Source organism: Saimiri boliviensis, chromosome 3 (genome assembly GCF_048565385.1).
Source record: "Saimiri boliviensis isolate mSaiBol1 chromosome 3, mSaiBol1.pri, whole genome shotgun sequence".
Taxonomy (NCBI): Eukaryota; Metazoa; Chordata; class Mammalia; order Primates; family Cebidae; genus Saimiri; species Saimiri boliviensis.
Genome location: NC_133451.1, coordinates 106,701,537 through 106,721,684, shown reverse-complemented (window position 1 = coordinate 106,721,684; position 20,148 = coordinate 106,701,537). Strand labels below are relative to the sequence as shown.

At 35.4% G+C, this 20,148-nt stretch overlaps 1 protein-coding gene across 2 annotated transcripts in view; it reads left to right on the top strand.

Annotated features, from left to right (window-relative positions):
* The window catches only part of GLRA3 (glycine receptor alpha 3), a 201,136-nt gene that overhangs the window by 108,820 nt on the left and 72,168 nt on the right, over nt 1-20,148 (top strand). For both annotated transcript variants that reach the window (XM_010344432.2, XM_003933869.4), the window contains exons 4-5: nt 5,963-6,186; nt 17,083-17,165. In XM_010344432.2, the coding sequence (XP_010342734.1) occupies nt 5,963-6,186; nt 17,083-17,165 (307 nt within the window). The remainder of the gene's footprint in view (nt 1-5,962; nt 6,187-17,082; nt 17,166-20,148) is intronic.

The following is a 20,148-nucleotide window of genomic DNA, read 5'->3' as shown; positions in this document are numbered from 1 at the left end:
GTTGACCAGGATGGTCTCGATCTCTCGACCTCGGGATCCACCCGCCTCGGCTTCCCAAAGTGCTGAGATTACAGGCTTGAGCCACCGCGCCCGGCCGATTAGGATTTTTTAAAAGAGAAAAAATTCTTGATTATTTTTTCCATCTGGCTCTGAATCCAGTAATAGTTGCCTTAAATGTTCTACCTTTTCCAATTACTGGCAAAAAATTTTTTTAAAATCTATTGTTTTAGAGATGTCTTCAAAAACTGGTAGTAATATTGTATGCAAATCAGTTCAAAAAGATATGCTGTTTTCCTGTTGCTTCTGTCACAAATTGCCACAAATTTAGTGGCGTTTCTATTCTTCTATGAGATGGTCAGTCACGTGTGGCCACAAGAAGAGGTAGGGAGGCTCAGGAAAAAACACAATTTATTATACTCACGGGTCCTAGAGACAAAAGGCACAGCGTGCCATGCAGGGATGTGTGGGAAAGACATCAGGTGGTGAGGAGGCACAAGGTAGGGGCATGAAAGTTTAAGCCACAGCTATTATTGGGGTTTCTTCTGCAAAGGCAGGCAGGGCAAGGTGAACGGTTTCTTTACAGTTGCCTGGTTTGAATAATTTTGCTAGGCTTTGGGCTATAGACATGGTTTCTAGTTTCCTGGTACCCAGCCCCGAGATAATTATGGCACAGAAACATGATCTTCCAGGTGCGCTAGCTACAGAGGAAGGAAGGCTCTGAGGTCGTTAGTTTGTATACTCAAGACATGCTCCAGGCTGGGCTCTTTGCTGTCTCTGAAATTTGACTGGTCCTAGGAGAGGTAGTCTCCTCTCAGCCAGAAGGGTTTTTTAAGATGTCAAAAAAGCATAACATGCAGAAAATTTTTTAAATATGTATAGTGCAAGTGGCTTAAACACCACAAATGTACTATCTTACACTTTTCAAGGTCAGAAGTCCAGTGTGTTTTGCTAGACTAAATTCAGGGTGTCTACAGGGCTGGGTTCTTTCTGGAGGCTTTGGAGAGAATCCATTCCTTCACTTTTACAGCTTCTAGTCTAGAGGGTGCCCAGTTTCTTTGTTTTTATCTTGGCCCTTTTCCTCCAGCAGAGACCCAGTCAGTTTCACATCACATCATTTTGGCATTGACTCTCTTCCTCCTCTTCAGAAGCTAGAAGTATTCTTATGATCACAAGATTTCATTGGATATATAATTACATGCATAACATATATGTGATGAAGTAAAGTTTAATGATATAAACACTGTTGAATCATTTACCTAGATTTAGAGCAAAAACATTACCCAGATTTAGAGAGAAAATATACCTGTATAATCCACTACTACCTCATTCCCCACTATTTCCCTACGTAATCAGTATCATGAAATTTGCTGTTATAATTCTAGATTGATGAATATGTATATATATATGTATACACACACATACATACACATACATACACACACATATTTACACACACATATATACATACACACAAACATATATATAAATATATATAAATATAAAGATATATATAAAGATATAAATATAAATATAAATATAAATATAAATATAAATATATATATATAAAGAGAGAGAGGGAGAGACAGAGATTGCTTGCTTTTGAATTTTACAAAAATGGTGCCATTAGTTATATCCTCAGCACTTGCTTTTTTTCTTTTTACTGTTTTACATTTCTAAGATTCATCCCCATCATTAGAAATAGCAGGCCAGGCAAGGTGGCTCAAGCCTGTAATCCCAGCACTTTGGGAGGCCAAGGCGGGTGGATCACGAGGTCAAGAGATCGAGACCATCCTGGTCAACAAGGTGAAATCCCGTCTCTACTAAAAATACAAAAAAAAAAAAAAAATTATCTGGGCATGGTGATGCACGCCTGTAGTCTCAGCTACTCAGGAGGCTGAGGAAGGAGAATTGCCTGAACCCAGGAGGCGGAGGTTGCGGTGAGCCGAGATCACGCTATTGCACTCCAGCCTGGGTAAAAAGAGCAAAACTCCGTCTCAAAAAAAAAAAAAAAAAAAAGAAAGAAAGAAAAAAAATAGCAATTTATTTTCGCTACTAGATATTTGATTTTATTGACAAGGCACACTTTATTATGCATTTTTCTGCTAATGAATATTTAAATTGTTTCCAGGTTTTGGTTTGGTTTGGCTTGGTTTTTTATTGTAGCTAACAGTGTTGCTGTAAATATTTTTGCATGTCTTCTGCTGCAAAAGCACAAGGGGTTCTTTAAGTTTTATACTTTGAACTAAAATATCTGTATCCTGAGTATGCACATATCAAATTTATGTTACAATGTTAAGTTTTCCATATTTTATACTTTTAGCAGCAACATATAAAGGATGATTTTGCCCTGTACTATTCTTGCCAAATTCTGATATCATCGAAATCTTATTTTTAACAGCAGAGTAAATATAAAATGATATCTCATTAATATCTTAGTTTGCACTTCTTTGTTTACTAATGTGGTTGAACAAACTTTTCAGATATTCATTGGACATTTGCAATGCCTGCGTAGTAACATGTTTTGATTGTTTTGGCCATTTTCTACTCAGTTGTTTCTGTTCTCCTCAATTATTGGTATTAAATCTTTCAAAGTATGATACTGATCAACTCTCAGTTGTCTATGTGGCAAATACCTTCTTGCAGTATAATTTATGTTTCCGTTACCCTTAAATGAGCTTTGAAACAGAATTTCTTAGAATTTATTAACTTTTATTTTATGATCAACACTATTGTGCTTTTTAAATAATTTACCCGTCCTCAAGGCCACACAAATATTCTGCTACATTTTCTTTTCAAAAAAATTTTACCAATCATATTTGAACTTTTAATACACTCCAGGTTGCCTTCTTGAGTAGTGTCATGTTGAGATGGAATTTAACCTTTTGCCATATACAAAATGTGTTGTTGTACAAGGCTCTTTTCTTCTTAACTCCAGGGAATTTTGTTATAGGCAAATTATTTCAAGTCTAGTTACAAGGACTTCTTGTGGTATTATTTTGACTGCCAATTTACTTACCCCTTTCTTTACACATTATCACAAATGGCCAGAATTCAAAAACAATTAATGTAATTGGATTCTGGGTATAATAGGATACTGTGGCTATGAGGAATCGCCCTTAAAAAACCATTTTTGAAATGCTGAATTTGGTCATGTAATAGCTTTCCATTTTAACGTTCATTTGCAGGCAAAGCAAAACAAACTGTGAGGAGCAGTAAAATTTTAGTTCCTAAGATCTTCAGGACATGGTTATTTTAGTGTTTTGCTTTGAACCCTGACCCTGAACCAAATAATAGAAAGATTTAATCAAGCTAATTAACATAGTCATCATCTAACTAAACGTAGTTTAAGAGTGAGAATCTCAAAACTTTATTCTTTTGGCAATTTTGAAATATACAATACATTATTACTAACTGTTCTTGCCATCCAGTACAATAGATCATAAAATCACATTTTTTATGCTGTCATGAATGACAGGATTATTGCCATCCAGCGGCCTCATATGCTTCTTACTTTCCTACACTAAATGTATTAAGAGACAGAGTCACTTCAGAAAGAGCATCACAGTGGGTATGTAGTAACATTTGGCCTTGGTGACACATGATCTGTTTCTTTTTTCTTGTGTTACTTAGAAACAGAAACTGAAAGATACCTAAGATCTTATCTAGCTCACGTTTGGAGCAAAACGTGTCCCCAGAATAACTGAAAATGCATCTATAACGTTGATCACTAGTACTAACAACATAAGGATAAAGAGATTCTATCAAATTTTATTACATATACTGCAACTTACAGAGCACTTTTATTTTAGCCTAAGCGTGGGGAACAGCTGCAGAGTTATAAATCTAAAAATGTTAAAGGAAAAAACGCTTCAAACAGGATTACTATGTATCTTATAAATCGGTACAAATGTAATTTTTGTTTGTTTGAGATGAAGTCTCGCTTTTGTAACCCAGGCTGGAGTACAGTGGCATGATCTCTGCTCACTGCAACCTCCGCCTCCAGGTCCAAGCAATTCTCCTGCCTCAGCCTCCCAAGTAGCTGAGATTACAGACACCTGCTACCACACCCAGCTAACTTTTTTTTATTTTTAGTAAAGACAGGGTTTTGCCATGTTGACTAGGCTGGTCTCGAACTCCTCACCTCAAGTGATCTGCCTGCCTCGGCCTCCCAAAATGCTGGGATTACAGGCCTGGACCACCACGCCCAGCCCAAATGTAAATTCTTTACTAGTCAATTGTCTTTCCTGGCAGGTATGACTATAAGTTGATCTTGTTCAGTCTCCTCCTGCCTATAAAGCAGACAGAGACTGATTTGATCAGTCACTGATTCCTTTGGTGATATTGAGGGCGTACACTGGAGAATGGCGAAGGAAACAAGAACCAGCCACCAACCATGGAGCTGTGCCTCCTGGTGACCTGGACTACAGGCTAAGAGAAGATGACCCGTTCTAGGCTGGTACAAGTTTGTTCACATATCCCCATTTACCAGTTCTACAGATTCTTGTGATGGGTGAGATTTCCACAATATCCTGAGTTTTCTGGTACCAAGTTGAAGTGAACACTGCTCCACTGTCACTTTGGAAGATACATGGGGCATCTAGCAAGCAGAAAAAATATTATCTAGTATGTAACCTTAGTTGCAGTTAGAAGATTCTAGACTCAGGGCACAAATATTGATCAAGGGGATATATAGATTTGTAACATTCAGTACAAATCCTTAATTTGATCTGCCAATAAGATAAGCAATCTACCTGCTCTGATATTATTACAGCATCGGTTGTGATTGTCTGGTTACTATATTCTGATGTCTCATAATTTGGTATTCAAGAAATAGAAAAATAGATAAAAACTGGTTTTTAGTTCCTGTGAATATCTCCAGCCTTGGCTATTTTGCATGCAAATAAAGTGATCTTCAAATGTTTGCTTTAATGTTGAGTACAATGAGGTCTATATTTAATTTATTTGCTCGTTTCAAAAATCCAGAAAAAAATCATTTCTAAAGACATGTGGTACTTATTTTCATATACTGTGTATATTCAGACACTACACATATACTCAGCTGTCAACATCTGTCATTCTATACATTAGTTCAAAATTATGAGCAAGAATTTGGTCGAAAATATTGACTTCTCTCCTTTTAAAATTAACTACGAAGGATCTAACTGGGAAATCTCAATAGCCAAATCTTCTTAAAGTATTATTGGCTATAATTGTCCTTTATTATCTTTCATTATTCTAAAATCAGCTTTTATTTTTCTCAAATCACTTATTTCATAGAACTTACATACTATGTTAAACATGAGAAAATGTGCTTTCGTTTTGTAGAAGTACATATGGTCAATTTTGTAACACAGAGAGCTTTTCAGAAAAGTTCTCTAACTATATTCTGGATGTAATCGTATATCTACTAAAAGAAATGATTCTAGAAAATAAATGCAAAGATGAAAATATCTTTCTCTAAGTGTCTAATAGCATTCCAGAATTTTATTGCGACAAAGCAGGGAAGTAAATTTTGAATGGAACATCAAGTAAACATGATAAATTGAGGTCTTTCCTTTGGAGGGCTATAGGTCACTGAAGACATGGCCAAAACCTCAGAACTAGGATGACTCTCTTAGGTGGTAATGAATGAGGATCCTGAAGGATGCAAGCACCCAAAGATGTCACTGGTTCCTGTTATAATTCAGAAAAACCTAAGAATAGTACATAAGATCCCAAACTCTTTATGTTTTTAGAGGAATTTTAGGCTTACAGAAAAATTGAGGAAGGTATAGAGATTTCCATCTGTTCTCTGCCCCAACACTTGCATAGCCTTCTCTATTAACTATGCACCCCATCCCCAGAAGGGGTACATATTCTACAGTGGATGAACCTACACTAGCACCACATTGACACTATGGATTCTAAACTTTTTAAAGCAGGGTTTTTCTTTTTCTTTCTTTCTTTCTTTCTCTTATCATAGGATTACAGAGTGAATATCTTTCTTCGTCAAAAATGGAATGATCCCCGCCTTGCATACAGTGAATATCCTGATGACTCTTTAGACCTCGACCCCTCCATGTTGGATTCCATTTGGAAACCTGATTTGTTCTTTGCCAATGAAAAGGGTGCCAACTTTCATGAAGTCACTACAGACAACAAATTGCTCAGAATTTTCAAAAACGGAAATGTCCTTTATTCAATAAGGTGAGTAATGGACTTAAATTGCCAATTTCAGTGAAATAAAATATGACAGTGTTTTATTTATTTACATATTTTAATAAATATTACCAAATTTTTGAGCAAGTCCTATCCCTGTTACACTTCAGCTCCTCTGATATACAATTTCCCAAATACGCCTGATCAATAACAGCAGACCCAAGTCCCAAATTCAGAAACTATAAAAATTAAAAATTAAAAAAAGAAAGAATTACGAAAAAATTTAAAATAATCACTTCATTTTAGAAAACCTTTTCAGTTGTGACAAAAATTATCAAGTATATCTTGTAAGTAGCTGTTTACTGACTCTACATTTGTTTCATATTTAATGAACTCCCAAAGTTAAGTGAATCCCAGAGTTCGACTGTCCAAACTTTTTTATTTGTGTATATGGTTTGTTATTAATTATTATTTAATATTGATATTATTTTTAAAATGCTATATAGTTTTCTGATAACTCAATAATGAGTAATAAAAATATAAATAAGATCTTTTCCAGGGATTGTGATAAGGATTTTGATTGTCATAAATTTTCACATAATACAGTGACTTGTTTTTTTCTTCCCTGCCTTGTTCAAAGTTTATCCACAAAATCACCACTTTGCAGCGTGTTAGAAAGGATGAAAATTGAACAGCTAGGGCAAAAATCCAAAAGAATGACCAGAGAAACTCAAGGATATTTTTTAAATCCCATATATCAGAAAAATAATCTATGTAAAATGGATCTGAGATGAGCAAACCTCAACATTCCTTCACCTATCAATATTTAAAGGAGATATATATACATAAAAATATTACCATAATGTATGATTCAGCTGCCTTTCCCTGCCTTTAAGATTCCTGAAAACCTGGCTGATGCTAAGAATCACCTGGTCCACTCCTTGAAATGTAGATTTCCAAGAATTACTCATATAATTCCTGAATCTGGGACTTGGATCTGTTATTATTGATCACGTAGAGAGCCAGGAATTCCACACTTTCCCTGCAGAAACAAGGCATACCCTCCCTCACTGCCGGGTGGTTTTAGAGAAGTCCTAGTAGACAGTCAATTCCTTCAACATCACCTAGCAGTTATGAGGTCACTTTCACCATAGTGTCAATGGACATCATGTTTAGAGCTGGGACATCCAGCAAAAAGTAGGAACCTCTCCTGTCACAGGTCAATATAGAGAGTGGTTAGGCAACAGGCACCACCTAGAAGTAACAAGATAGCACCTTCCTATGCCAAGACAAAGAGATGTCAGAGAAAATCAGTTAAAACTGATTAAAATAAGTTTAAATAAAAGCCAGTCTAATAAAATAATATTTAAAATGTCTGGGCTTCAACCAAGAAACATTTATCATACAAAGAACCAGGAATTATTCCAAGAACTATACATAGTTCAATAATTTTAGAAAAAGACAATTAACTGATGGCAACATCAAAATGACAAAGATGAGACCAGGAATGGTGGCTCACACCCTGCAAGCCCAGTACTTTGGGAGGCTGAGGCAGGTGGATCGCTTGAGCCCAGGAGTTTGAGACCAGCCCAGGAAACAACCCTGTCTCTACAAAAAAAAAAAAAAAAAATTCAAAACTTAGCTGGGCGAAGTGGCATGTAACTGTGTTCCCAGCGACTAGGAAAACTGAGGTGAGAGGATTGCTTGAGCCCAGGAGGCAGAGGTTGCAGTGAGTCCAGATCGCACCACTGGACTCCATCCTGGGAAACAGAGCAAGTCCCTCTCTCAAAAGAGAAGACAACAATGTTAGATGCCTGGCAAAGACTTTAAAGTAGCCATGATAAATTTGCTTCAGTGAGCCATTACAAACATACTTGAAACAAACGAGAAAAATAGCCTCAGCAAATAAATAGAAGCTATACAGTGAAACCAAGTCAAAAATTTAGACCTAAAAATACAATAATCGAAATGAAAACTCAGTTTATGGGTGAAACAAAAAATGGAGAAGATAGAAAAAAGAATCAGCGAACCATAAAACAGAATAATAAAAATTACTCAATCGGAGCAAGAGAGAATTAATAGATTGGCAGTGGGACCTGGGAAACGGCCTCAGGGATCTGTGAGATTAAAACAGAAGATCTAAAATTCATGTCATCAGAGTCTCAGATAGAGGGGGAAAGGGTATGAAGCCAAAAAATCTAGAGAAAATAATGGCTGAAATTTTAATAAACTTTGCAAATGCGTGAGCCTACAGATTCAAGAAGTTGAGTTCCCAAACATGGTAAAGCCGAAGATATTCAAACGAAGACACATAATGTATAAACTTCTGAAAACTAAATACAAATGCTGAAGGCATCCAGAAAATAATGACGTCCTATAAAGGAAAAACAATTGGAATGAGAGTAAATGCTTTTAGAAGTCATGGAAGCCAGAAAGAAGCTACAAATAGTTTTTTAGGTGCTGAAAGAAAGGAACTCTCATCTGGGAATCTTGTACCCAGGAAAGATATCCTTCAGGAATCAAGGGGAAATAAGACATTCTTGGATAAACGAAGACAGAGGATTTATCACAAGTAAATCTACCTGAAAAGTATAGCCAAAGAAGCTTTCCAAAAAAAAGAAAATGATAAAAGAAGGAGCGCACAAATATCAAGAAGGAAAAAAGGACACAGTAAGCAAAAATATGAGTGAATACAATAGACTTTCCTTCTTATTTTGAGTTTTCTAAATTATATTTGACCGTTCAAGCAAAAATTATAAGACAGATGTAGAGGGAAAATGAAAGAAACAAGTGAGAAAACATTTTTTTAGAAAGACATTGAGAGAAGTTAACAAGACCAGTGAGATTTTGTGTTGTCTAATATGCTTTCTGTGATCACATGACTTGATGCTAACTGGGAAGATGATTTGTCAAGATACATAACAATATGAAACTCATTTATCCTTCACTGCAGCATTCCTATGTCTAGGAATCTAACTTATATATGTATTCACATGTATATAAGATAATTTTACAAAAGGACCCACTGAAATAGCAACAAAAAAGGGCCTATATATGTTCACTAATAAGAACATAACTGAACACAATGATAATCCCATATTATGAAATAATTTGCATGAGATAGACCTGAATGTAAGCCTACATGATATATTTCAATTCAAGAAAAATGTTTTGTGCACTTTTATTTAAGGTGTGTATATATATATATGTGTGTGTGTGTGTGTGTGTGTGTGTGTGTGTGTGTGTATTTGGAAATATATATATATAACAATTTGGAAATGAATAAGAATAGTGGAATTTGGGCAGGAATAAAGGGGAACTGTACATTTTGCTATATGTATTTTTGTATTGTTTGAATTTTTCAGAACAAAGTTATGTATCACTTATGAATTAAATTCATATATTTTAAGTTGTAAAGGCTCTTAACCTGAGGTCATGATTCTTGATTCTTCTGTGCTGTGGGTTCATGATGGTTATCAGCGGACCCATGATAGGGTATAAGTAATATGTTTCATTTCTTCCTGCGAAGTTGAAAATTATTTTTGTAAAAGGTGCCATTTTATTTTAAATTATATTTTGAAATACTGTTTCTCAGACAGGTTTGGGGTTGCATACGTTGCACAAATGTATCACCAGGTAGCATGGAATAGTCATTTTGCAAAGATAGAATGTCTAGATTATTTATTGAAGTTGTGTGTGTTTGTAGGTAACGTATCTTACATAATTATCAATATGTGTTTATTTTAAATCTTATTGATGTTGGACAATGTCAACATAAAGGACACACTACTAAGCTTTTAGTTTTTCCCTCATGATTGAACAAAATAGAATATAAAAGCTAGACTTCTTTTTGTGTGAGGAGCTTCTTGCTAACAGTATATCACCAAAGCCTAAAGCACTTAACTCTGTCTATTCTGAAAATTTGTCAAATAGGATAGCTCTTGTTATTAAGAAGATTTCAAGATGAAGTTGTACCAACACCTTAGTTGTGCCAACTCAAATGCATTATATTAAAGAATGCTAAAGTTTATTATATTGAAAAGTTAAGTAATTTAAATACGATTAGTGAGACCTCGCTACTATGTCCGTTGGAAATGCTCAAGTGTTTTCTTTCTTAAAGTACTGGAATAAACTGGAATTGTGTCTCTTATAAATGACATCATCCATTATGAATTGCTCACATTTCTTCTAATATTTTGAGGAAAGGTATGAAATAATTAAGAAATGCATCTTTTGTCCTTCAGTATGAATTCAAATGAAACAGATGTTCTCTCGGCTCCTAGTTTTGTTTGCTACATCCTGGCTGGCACGTTCAAAGAAAAAATTCATTTTTTTCTGAGTTGTTTTTGGAAATCTCACAGGACTTTGAAATCTTCAAATCCTTCAAATCTTCAGTTTCTTTGTTAACAAAAATTGTGCTAGAAAGAGAAAAAAGTCTTGTCGAATTTACAAATGGAGCATCTGCGATGTTTCATGAGAAATCTGGCTTTCCTGCTTTTTTAAAGAAAGTAGCAGCAGGTCCTTGCAAAGGCGACTAATTGAACTTGCACATTTATGCATATTTCCTCCGAAACCCCACTAAACAAGGAAATAAACTGAATTAAGAATAAAAATGCCATTAACACACAGGAGGATGAAAGTAATAGGGAAAAAAAACAGCAACAGATGAGTGAAATATATTTAGGAAGCTTGAAAATGAAGGCACTTGTGAAAAGTGACTTAGAGATAGTGGAAACCTAAGTCAATGTAGGGGAATTCAAAAGAAAGAGAATAATTAATATTTTCAAATTTTTAGAAATGTAAGGCAGCTGGGACTTCAGAAAGTGGGGGCCAGGATCTAAAAGGAGTGTAATTTATTTAAGCTTTGTAGGAAAAGTGGACCCTCTATTCCTGATTTCCTTCACATGCACTCAGGTTAGAGACTCCCTTTTAACCTTTTGACCTAAGCAAGAAGCAGGAGGACAGAAAATGCTGGAGAGGCTTTTTCAAGAGCTTCAGGCATAGGGGCTCCAGGTGCAACTGGTGCCTCTCATGAGGCATCATACCAAGAAAATGAAAATGTCAGGACCTCTTGCTTGCCCTAAAATCCTGAAAGGCAGACTTAAACTTCCTCCACTAAGCAGTAGACAAGAATATAGATGATAGATATAGATATCGATATAAATATAGATAGATTATACAATGGATATAGGTTATAGATAATATGGCTGCACGGAGGTTCTATATAAATATACCTGTATCTGGGAAGCTAACTTGCCTAAGGGAAAAGATCTACAGATTCTGCATTTGAAGAACCTCTAGGCAGCCATATTATCATCCTGTAGTTTAGACCATTACTCAATGAGCCATCTGCTACTAACTGAGCTCCAGATAGTTTTTAGCGCCTCATTCTTAAATCTATTTAAAATTTTAGGCCGGGTGCGGTGTCTCAAGCCTGTAATCCCAGCACTTTGGGAGGCCGAGGCGGGTGGATCATGAGGTCAAGAGATCGAGACCATCCTGGTCAACATGGTGAAACCCCGTCTCTACTAAAAATACAAAAAATTAGCTGGGCATGGTGGCGCGTGCCTGTAATCCCAGCTACTCAGGAGGCTGAGGCAGGAGGATTGCCTGAACCCGGGAGGCGGAGGTTGTGGTGAGCCGAGATCGCACCATTGCACTCCAGCCTGGGTAACAAGAGCGAAACTCCGTCTAAAAAAAAAAAAAAAAAAAAAAAAAAAAAAAAAAAAAACCTATTTAAAATTTTATAAAATTTATAATATAAACCTTACTTATATTTATGTGTGTATATGTGTTACATATAACAAAAAGTTATACAAGAGCCATAACAAGCTATCAAGCTTAATCATGAACAAGAATTACATATTTATAACATGAAAACACTGAATATTAATTTAACCACAAATGTTTATATAATTCATGAATGTCGATTAAAGGTTCAAGCAGTTCTGTAAAACATGAAAACCAGTTGTACTTTTGCCCTGCCCATCCCTACCCCCAGTTCTCACTTGTCAAAGAGGTAGCCTTTCTTTACCTATTTGTCTACCACTCACATTCATATACTTAAGTTGCTATAATATCATGCTTGGTTTTTTAAATTGTCTATTAATTTCCTGTAAAGGAAAAACAAGAGTTTACTTCTCTGGTATGACACTCCATCTATACTTATCTCCCTACCACTGACTTTGGGAACCCACTGCATTTATAGCAAATTGTAAGCAAGTCTTCTCTTTGTCCAAGTGAAAGATGTTCTGATCTTTCAAAATGATCAGCTGTATAAACAACTCTGAAAAATGGCTCAGATAAAAAGATAATCAGAGCTTTGTAGTCTTGGTATACAAACTAGAGGAAGTATACGGGCACAAGACGATGAAGGAGGAATATGTCTTCCAGCCCAGATTGAGGCTCTGCTATTGACTAGCTGTGATTTGGGTTAAGTCTTTTTACTTCTAAAAGGCTCATTTTTCTTATGTGCATGGCAGTAACAATACTAATTACCTTGAGCCTGAAATAATGTATTAAAATCCATTAAATAAAGCACCCAGCATAGTGACAGACACACCACAGGCACTAAAGTTGTTATTTTTACCTTTTAAGGAAAGAAAAGTATAGCTTCCATTTTTTCCAAAATCCACAAATCGATACAGCACAAACTCTTAAGTTATTAACGTATCTGAGCCTCAGTTTTGTCACTTGTCACATGTGGATGGTAATATCTTTATCACAGAATAATGGAATCACATCATAGGCAGTTAAATATAATATACTTTCTCACTTTACTAATATTACTAACAAACCCAACTTTACTACTTATAGTACAGAAGCATTCTTGCATTAAAAATCAAATCACAGGAAGAAATTGTACGTGAAGGATGCTATGCACATCAACTTGACAACAATCATGATAAAATTTTAACTTTTATTTAAGGCAAATAGAATCACTCTGTGAAGTTTGTGACAATAACTAAAGTTCAATTGTATGATAATATGTATTTTTTAACATTGACAGCCATTAATTTTTAAATAAGAAAGCAAACTTATTTTGATAGTTGCTTTTTTAAGTACTGTTTATTCAAGGGAAATTAATTTACAATGCTATAGAATATTTGTTGAAAGGGGAATTTGGCATACACATAATTGTGTATGTTTTACTGAAGAGGTCCATAGTTTCATAAAGAAACCATCAACAACACTGAGATTGTTTTGATGATGGGTTGTTGAGATCAATGATTGTCTCTGTGATCAGAAGACAGTTAAACTCCAGAAGTAGGTTACAGAAGCTCATTCTAATCTCCCTTCTAATGCTCCAGCAATCTCATCTCTCCTAAGAGTGATTTACCCTTTACAAAATCATTCATAATCATATAATAAATCATTCAACTATATCAAATATCTGGGGAAATTCCTTATATTTCCTAGAGTTTAAGTACCTTTCTCTAACATCTTTCAGAAAAATTATTTATGTAGGTTTTTATAAAAATTATTTATGCAGGTTTTACTTTAATAACTGATACATGGATGTAATGTATCATTTCTTGTACTATAATAAATATATAATTTTAAATGTCATATTAATTACAGAACCCGTTTTCATGAAAAATGCTTCAGTGTCTTTGAGAGAAATACTGAAAGATTAAGAGCATGAAATCTAGAACTAGAACCCCAGGGCTGCAAATTCAGCTCTCTCAATTTCTGATGTGTAATGTCAGCTGAGTCACCTAACCTCTAAGCTACCTTATCTCTAAAACAGAGTAATATTATTTAGCTATTCTTGTAAATTTGTAATGCAGAGTAAATAAGTTAACATACATAAAGTGTTTAAAATACCACCTACCACACAGTTAACATTGTCTAATAGATGTGTTATCTAAATATGATATTACAGATAATATATATTAAATTTAATTAAATTGCTAATTGAGGCCATTGTTCTTATGACAGTAAATAAAGAATTATTAGGAGCTAATAAAAATACTCATTTATGTGCAAAGTCTCTAATAGAGTCAGCAAACATTTTTTAATTCAATTAGTGGTTGAGATAGACACATTAGACAATGCTTGTTTCAAAAATGGGCAATAACTGAATTTTAATGAGATCAATTGTTTGTCACAGATTATTGTCAGCCTTTTTAACATTACTGTTTCTCTAGGCACTAATCTTAAAAGTCTTTCCCAAGACTTCTTAAAGGAAAAGAAGAAATGCCATATCCTGTTTATGTATCTTGTCTCAGAAAGATAACTTAGTGTCCCTCTCACACAAGTAGACATTCATTTCCAGAACAGTAGAATGTGATTAATTGCCTCTTGGTTTAGTTTTCTTTTGATGTGGTCAAGACATATCTTTAATTTATATGTAGTGTTTTGATAAAGAAATTTGGTATCATACCCACCAAGTTGACACGTATTTTTCAATATGCTGTGAAAGGAGCAATTGTATTGTACCTTAAACAAAAAGAAAGAAAGTCGATGAATAGATTTTTCTCAGGATATGATTTATGACACAAGTTCTACAAACTGTGTTTTTCTTTGCCAAATAATTCCTTTCAAGTGCTATTTTTTTTAGAATTATGTAATGTCTCTTTTTTGTATGCCAGAAAAATAGCCAGGATATGAATTTGACATCACATGCATGGTGAGAGTGTGGAAAAGATTCTGAGAATGCTATTTACTTCCAAATAAAAGGTCATAGAATTAATTTTACAAGTCAATGTGTGAAACTGGCTTTCTGAGAGCCTTGGATATTTGGAAAATTAATGTGTGTACATTCAAAATGTACGTGTTCATACACTTCTAATAAACCCTTTCACAAGGCAGAGAACATTGTGTCCACCTAATTTTACAATTGCCTTTTTCAGAGAGAACTTTGTAAATTTACACAATCATACTTAACCTAGCTGAGCCAGGAGAAAAATTGCTTTTGAATGTTGAACTCTATGAATTATTCTAGTGTGTTACGGACTCTGACTTGAATGAATTACCAGATTATCCTCCTGAGACACTTAAAAATTCAGCAGCTTCATTCTGTCCATTTATGTGTCCCAAATTATGTTAATTGGGCCTAACTTACCAAGCATACTCTCTGTAGAATATACATCATTCTAACTTTATGTCTGTGGTCTACATAAAAATGTCAGTTTGAAGAATGTGGTTATATTTAGCAGAGCTGCTGGCTATTTTTTGTTAAAGCTTAAACAGTTCTTTCTTCTTCTCCTTCCTTCCTTCCCTCCTTCTTCCTTCCTTCTTTCCTTTCTCTTTCTCTTTTTTCTTTTCTTTCTTTCTTCCTTTCTTTCTTTTCTTTCTTTCTCATGTTTGTTTTAAGAGACAAGGTCTTGCTCTGTCACCCAGGCTAGAGTTCGTCAATGTGATCCTAGCTCTTTGCGGCCTCAACCTCCAGGGGTCAAGTCATACTCTCGCCTCAGCCTCCCAAGCAGCTGGGATTACAGGTGCACATGCCACACCTGGCTAATTTTTATTTATTTTTCATTTTTTGTAGAGGTGGAGTCTTTTTATGCTGCCCAGGATGATTTCACACTACGGGGCTCAAGTGAACCTTCTGTCTTAGCCTCCCAGAGTGCTGGAATTATAGGATTGAGACACCATACCTGGCTAACTAGTTCTTAATATGTAATTTAATTCAGTCATCTTTGCACCTACACTATAGAATTCAGGGGATGGGTAAATGAAGGGTTCTAGGAGTGGTTGAATGTACTAATAATCACTAATAACCACTGTTTGTTGAGTGTATACTATGGCTGAAGGCCTCGTCTAAGCGCTTACGTGTATTAATTCGTGTTCTGCTCACAGCAACTCTCTGGAGCAGGTACTATTGTTATCTTCATTTTAAAGATGAGAAAACTGCAGCATAGAAGATTTGAAGTAATCATCCAAGGGTCACGAAATTTAAGTAAACTAATCCACATAGGGTGCTCACTAGAAACAGTAATGTTAAAAAGGCTGACAATAATCTGTGACACTGAATTTCTATGGGAATATTCTCAATACAAGAGGCTTGCTAAAGAGTTCTCAGAAAAGAACTTCATTTGAAGAACCTTGAGTGGATTTCAGCATCTCTTCCTTAACAGCTGTTGAGAGATCTGGGTAGTATGCTTTTCTAACAAAAAGCATTCAAAGGTGATGAATTATCTGGAATATCAACGTACTAATTCTCTCCGGAAGTTGGAGGAGAGCCTTTCCAATGAGCAGAATACTGGTATACAGCATCCAGGCTTTGAGTGAAGTCAGATCAGAAGTTTGTTTGATGAGCATGGAATCAGATCATGAATATTCTATAAGGTTATTTCCTGACCCTGATGATTTCCTTATCCCACACTAGGGACCGTGAGGCCTAGCTTTTCAAGTCCTCCAGATTCGCTTTACTAAATACGCTGTGGAATATTCACTGACAACTTCGGGGGCATTATAATGATGACTGAAAGTTACATAAGATTACTCCTCTGCACTGCTTTTCCACGTTTAGAACTCCAACGACTCTCAAATATAGTATGTGATTTGCAAAGAGGGGTACCTTTTGACAGTCAGCATTAATTTTATAGAATCCACTGTCAAATTTCTCTTTCGAGAGTGTCTTCTTGGAATACAGACATTTACTAGACATCCACAGCTCTTTCTAATTCAAGAAGTAAACACATAGATATATAAATACAGCAGGATGCTTATATTTGGGTTGGTGCAAAAGTAATTGCTATTTGCCCACAATTACTTTCGCACCAACCTAAGATATGCAACTATCCAACCCCCAGCGCACTAAAGCCAGATTTGTATATAACGGCATAGCTATTTTATAGTAAGTAACATACATAAGCTGGAGAAATTTTTACTTAAATCTGGGTTAGTCACTACCAAAGTGACATTGTTTTTCCTGAACAATAGAATGTTAATATAATGTCATAAATTTCCTTTAAAAACAATTACTTTGACTTTCAGATTAACATTAACACTTTCCTGTCCAATGGATCTCAAGAATTTTCCCATGGATGTACAAACATGCATAATGCAACTGGAAAGCTGTAAGTATGAACGACTTACTTTTAAAAATAATTTGACAATATAGTAGATACAAGCTTTTAATGCCTAATAGGAATAATTTATTTTGTAATCATTTTGGTCACATATTTACTGAATAGGCATGTAAACTTTCACCAGGTACTGAAAATAAAGATATCTCTCAACACATGCACCCTATACTATGAGAAAGAAACAAATTGAGGATCTAACAACAACAGATTTTTAAAGCTTGCAATGTAAATACATGTTTTCATTTACATCATCAGAAGCGAAGAGGGTGGTAATCATTAAACACAAATTGTCACATTTATTGGAAGCCTCTTATCAACCAAGTGTCTATATATATTTTTTTCTTATACTGACAAAGATACTGTTATCCCCATGTTTTCAAATGTGAAAATGGTCATGCTGAATGGTTGAGTATTGGGCTCCATTCACAAAGGTGACAATGACACACTGTGTGCCTCCAAACTTGTGCTGCTTCTGAGAACTAATGTTGATTATCTTAATATCACTCTGCTGGGTATGGTATGTATGTTGTCTCAGAAGAAAAAAAAAATATCACACTTTCTCACAAACTTATTCCAGCTTTCAGGTTTTCCTCTAAATTTCTTCTTTCAAAGTAGACCTATGTGCCTCACTACTTGATGTTAACACAGATGAATATTTCATGTCCAACCCTTTCTCTGATCTATATAATTAGCCCTAAATTATTTGTTTACAGTGTATAATGCTATGCAAACATTAAGCAATATGTAATATTTTCTCTTGTTATACGACGGGGGAAAAGGTTTGACATCGTCCTTGGGGGAAATTTGAAGGCGGATCCTCACACTACTATGGGTGTCAAAGACAAGGCTTGTAGTGTGATGGAGTAGTCACTAGATGGCGCACCTACTTCGTGGGGCAATGTGACCATCCCCCTCCCCCTCCCATTTGCTTTTTTTCATAAGTGGAAATACCATTTCTCTGATAAGAACTCCTACTTATAACATTTAAATTGATTATTTTTGTAAGTAGTTCTTAAATAATTGATTAACATACATATGAATAAACTACTACGTAAATGACAGGAAATAAATTAAAATTTGGGGAGCTACTTAGCAATTTACGTGGAAAGGAGCAGGAGACTTTTGAAATTGAAGAGAGGCCATTTGAGGACAGGCTGATAGTGTATCTTTGTTGAAAAATTAAGTACATTTAGGGTATAGAGTTTAGAAATGTGCACAACAGTCTAGTGGCACCCTCATTACTAAACCAGGGGGGCTGGATGTTATTCAATAGGTATGAGAAATGGTCAACATATAAGGGCCAAGAAAATTATTTGGTACTTGCTGTACCTCTTAAAGATTATTTTAGTTAAATGAACCAAGATTATTTAAGAAGTCCTCATGATTTTCCAGCAAAAAGAACAGAAAGTAGGACAAAAAGCAGTTATGTGAAAGGTAGAAACAGGAGAGGTTGATTCAGAGTGGAAGTGAAGTCGCTGAGTGCTTGTGAGTCAGAGCTAAAGAGCTCAGATAGATCAGATTAGAAGCACTGATGAAGAAAGGGAACAGGGGATGAGAAAGAAATGTTGATGGGACTGTTGATAAAAATCCATCTTAATATGTTTGAGGCCTGGGAAATTTAGGTTCAAAGCCCAAGAGAGGATTGCAAAGTGAAGAGCAACTATTAAAAGCCAAATACAGAGTGGTTCAAGGAATCCGATGAAACAGCTGAAGAAGAGCATGTAGAGAGGCAAACAAAAACACAAACAAGAACAAGAACAGACCCTTAAGAAATGCCTACCTTTAGAAGTTGTTGGAAGAACTTCCAGACAAAGGGTTGTCAGATGGCAAATTAAAATCAACACTATTCAATCTCAAAACAGAAGGAAATGTCAAGGAGTTTTGTGTAACAAAATCAAATGCTGCAAAAAAACCTTTCATAAGGGACTTGAAAAAAGCAACTGTTATTGTCAACAAAGACAAATGTGACTAGAATGATGATGGTCAAAGCTGGAATCTAAAAAACTTTTTTTTTTTTTTTTAAGTGAGTGATGAGAACGTGGGGGCAGTGAGTGAAATCTGTTATTCCATGAATGGTAGTTATTAAAGAAAGATGAGAAAAAGTACAGTGCCTGAGGGTTGGTTAGATCACTGGGCTTCCATTTTTGAATAAGGAAAGCTTACTGGGGCTATTTTGCAGAATGTAAGAGCTGACATAATAAGACCTCTCAAGTGCCTGCCCTTGTCAGAACATTTCCAAAGCAATCTAAAACTCAACATGAGAAAAGAGAGCCTCTCTTCCTCTTCCCCCTTGTTTCTTAATTCCTCTGTAAGAAATATGAGCGGGCTGTTCAAGGGGTTCTTTAATATTTCAGTTGTTAAGCACTTCCTGCTCTCCTATTAGAAATCAGTTTTAATTTAGCTCACCATAGAGACTTTGTTTATTAAGCTCCTTTATAGATGCTAATGTCAGTTGAAGTAGAAGCTACTGAAGTCAAATTCTTCAAGCTGTTTTTTCTTAAAACTTTTTTAGGACAATTTCATATATATATACACATATATAATATATATTGTATATACATATATATTAAGAAATGCCCACATTTTTATATATATATGTATATATGTGTGTGTATATATACCCATACATAAAAATCTGCGTGTGTGTGTGTGTGTGTGTGTGTATATACACACATACATACATATATGTGTGTATGTGTGATTTGTTGGTTTGAGACGGAGTTTTGCTCTTGTTGCCCAGGCTGGAGTTCAACTGCATGATCTCAGCTCACCCCAACCTCCACCTTGCAGGTTGAAGTGATTCTCCTGTCTCGGCCTCCCAAGTAGCTGGGATTATAGGCATATGCTACCATGCCTGGCTAATTTTTTGTATTTTCAGTAGAAATGGGGTTTCTCCATATTGGTCAGGCTGGTCTCAAATTTCTGACCTCAAGTGATTCACCTGCCTTGACCTCCCAAAGTGTTGAGATTACAG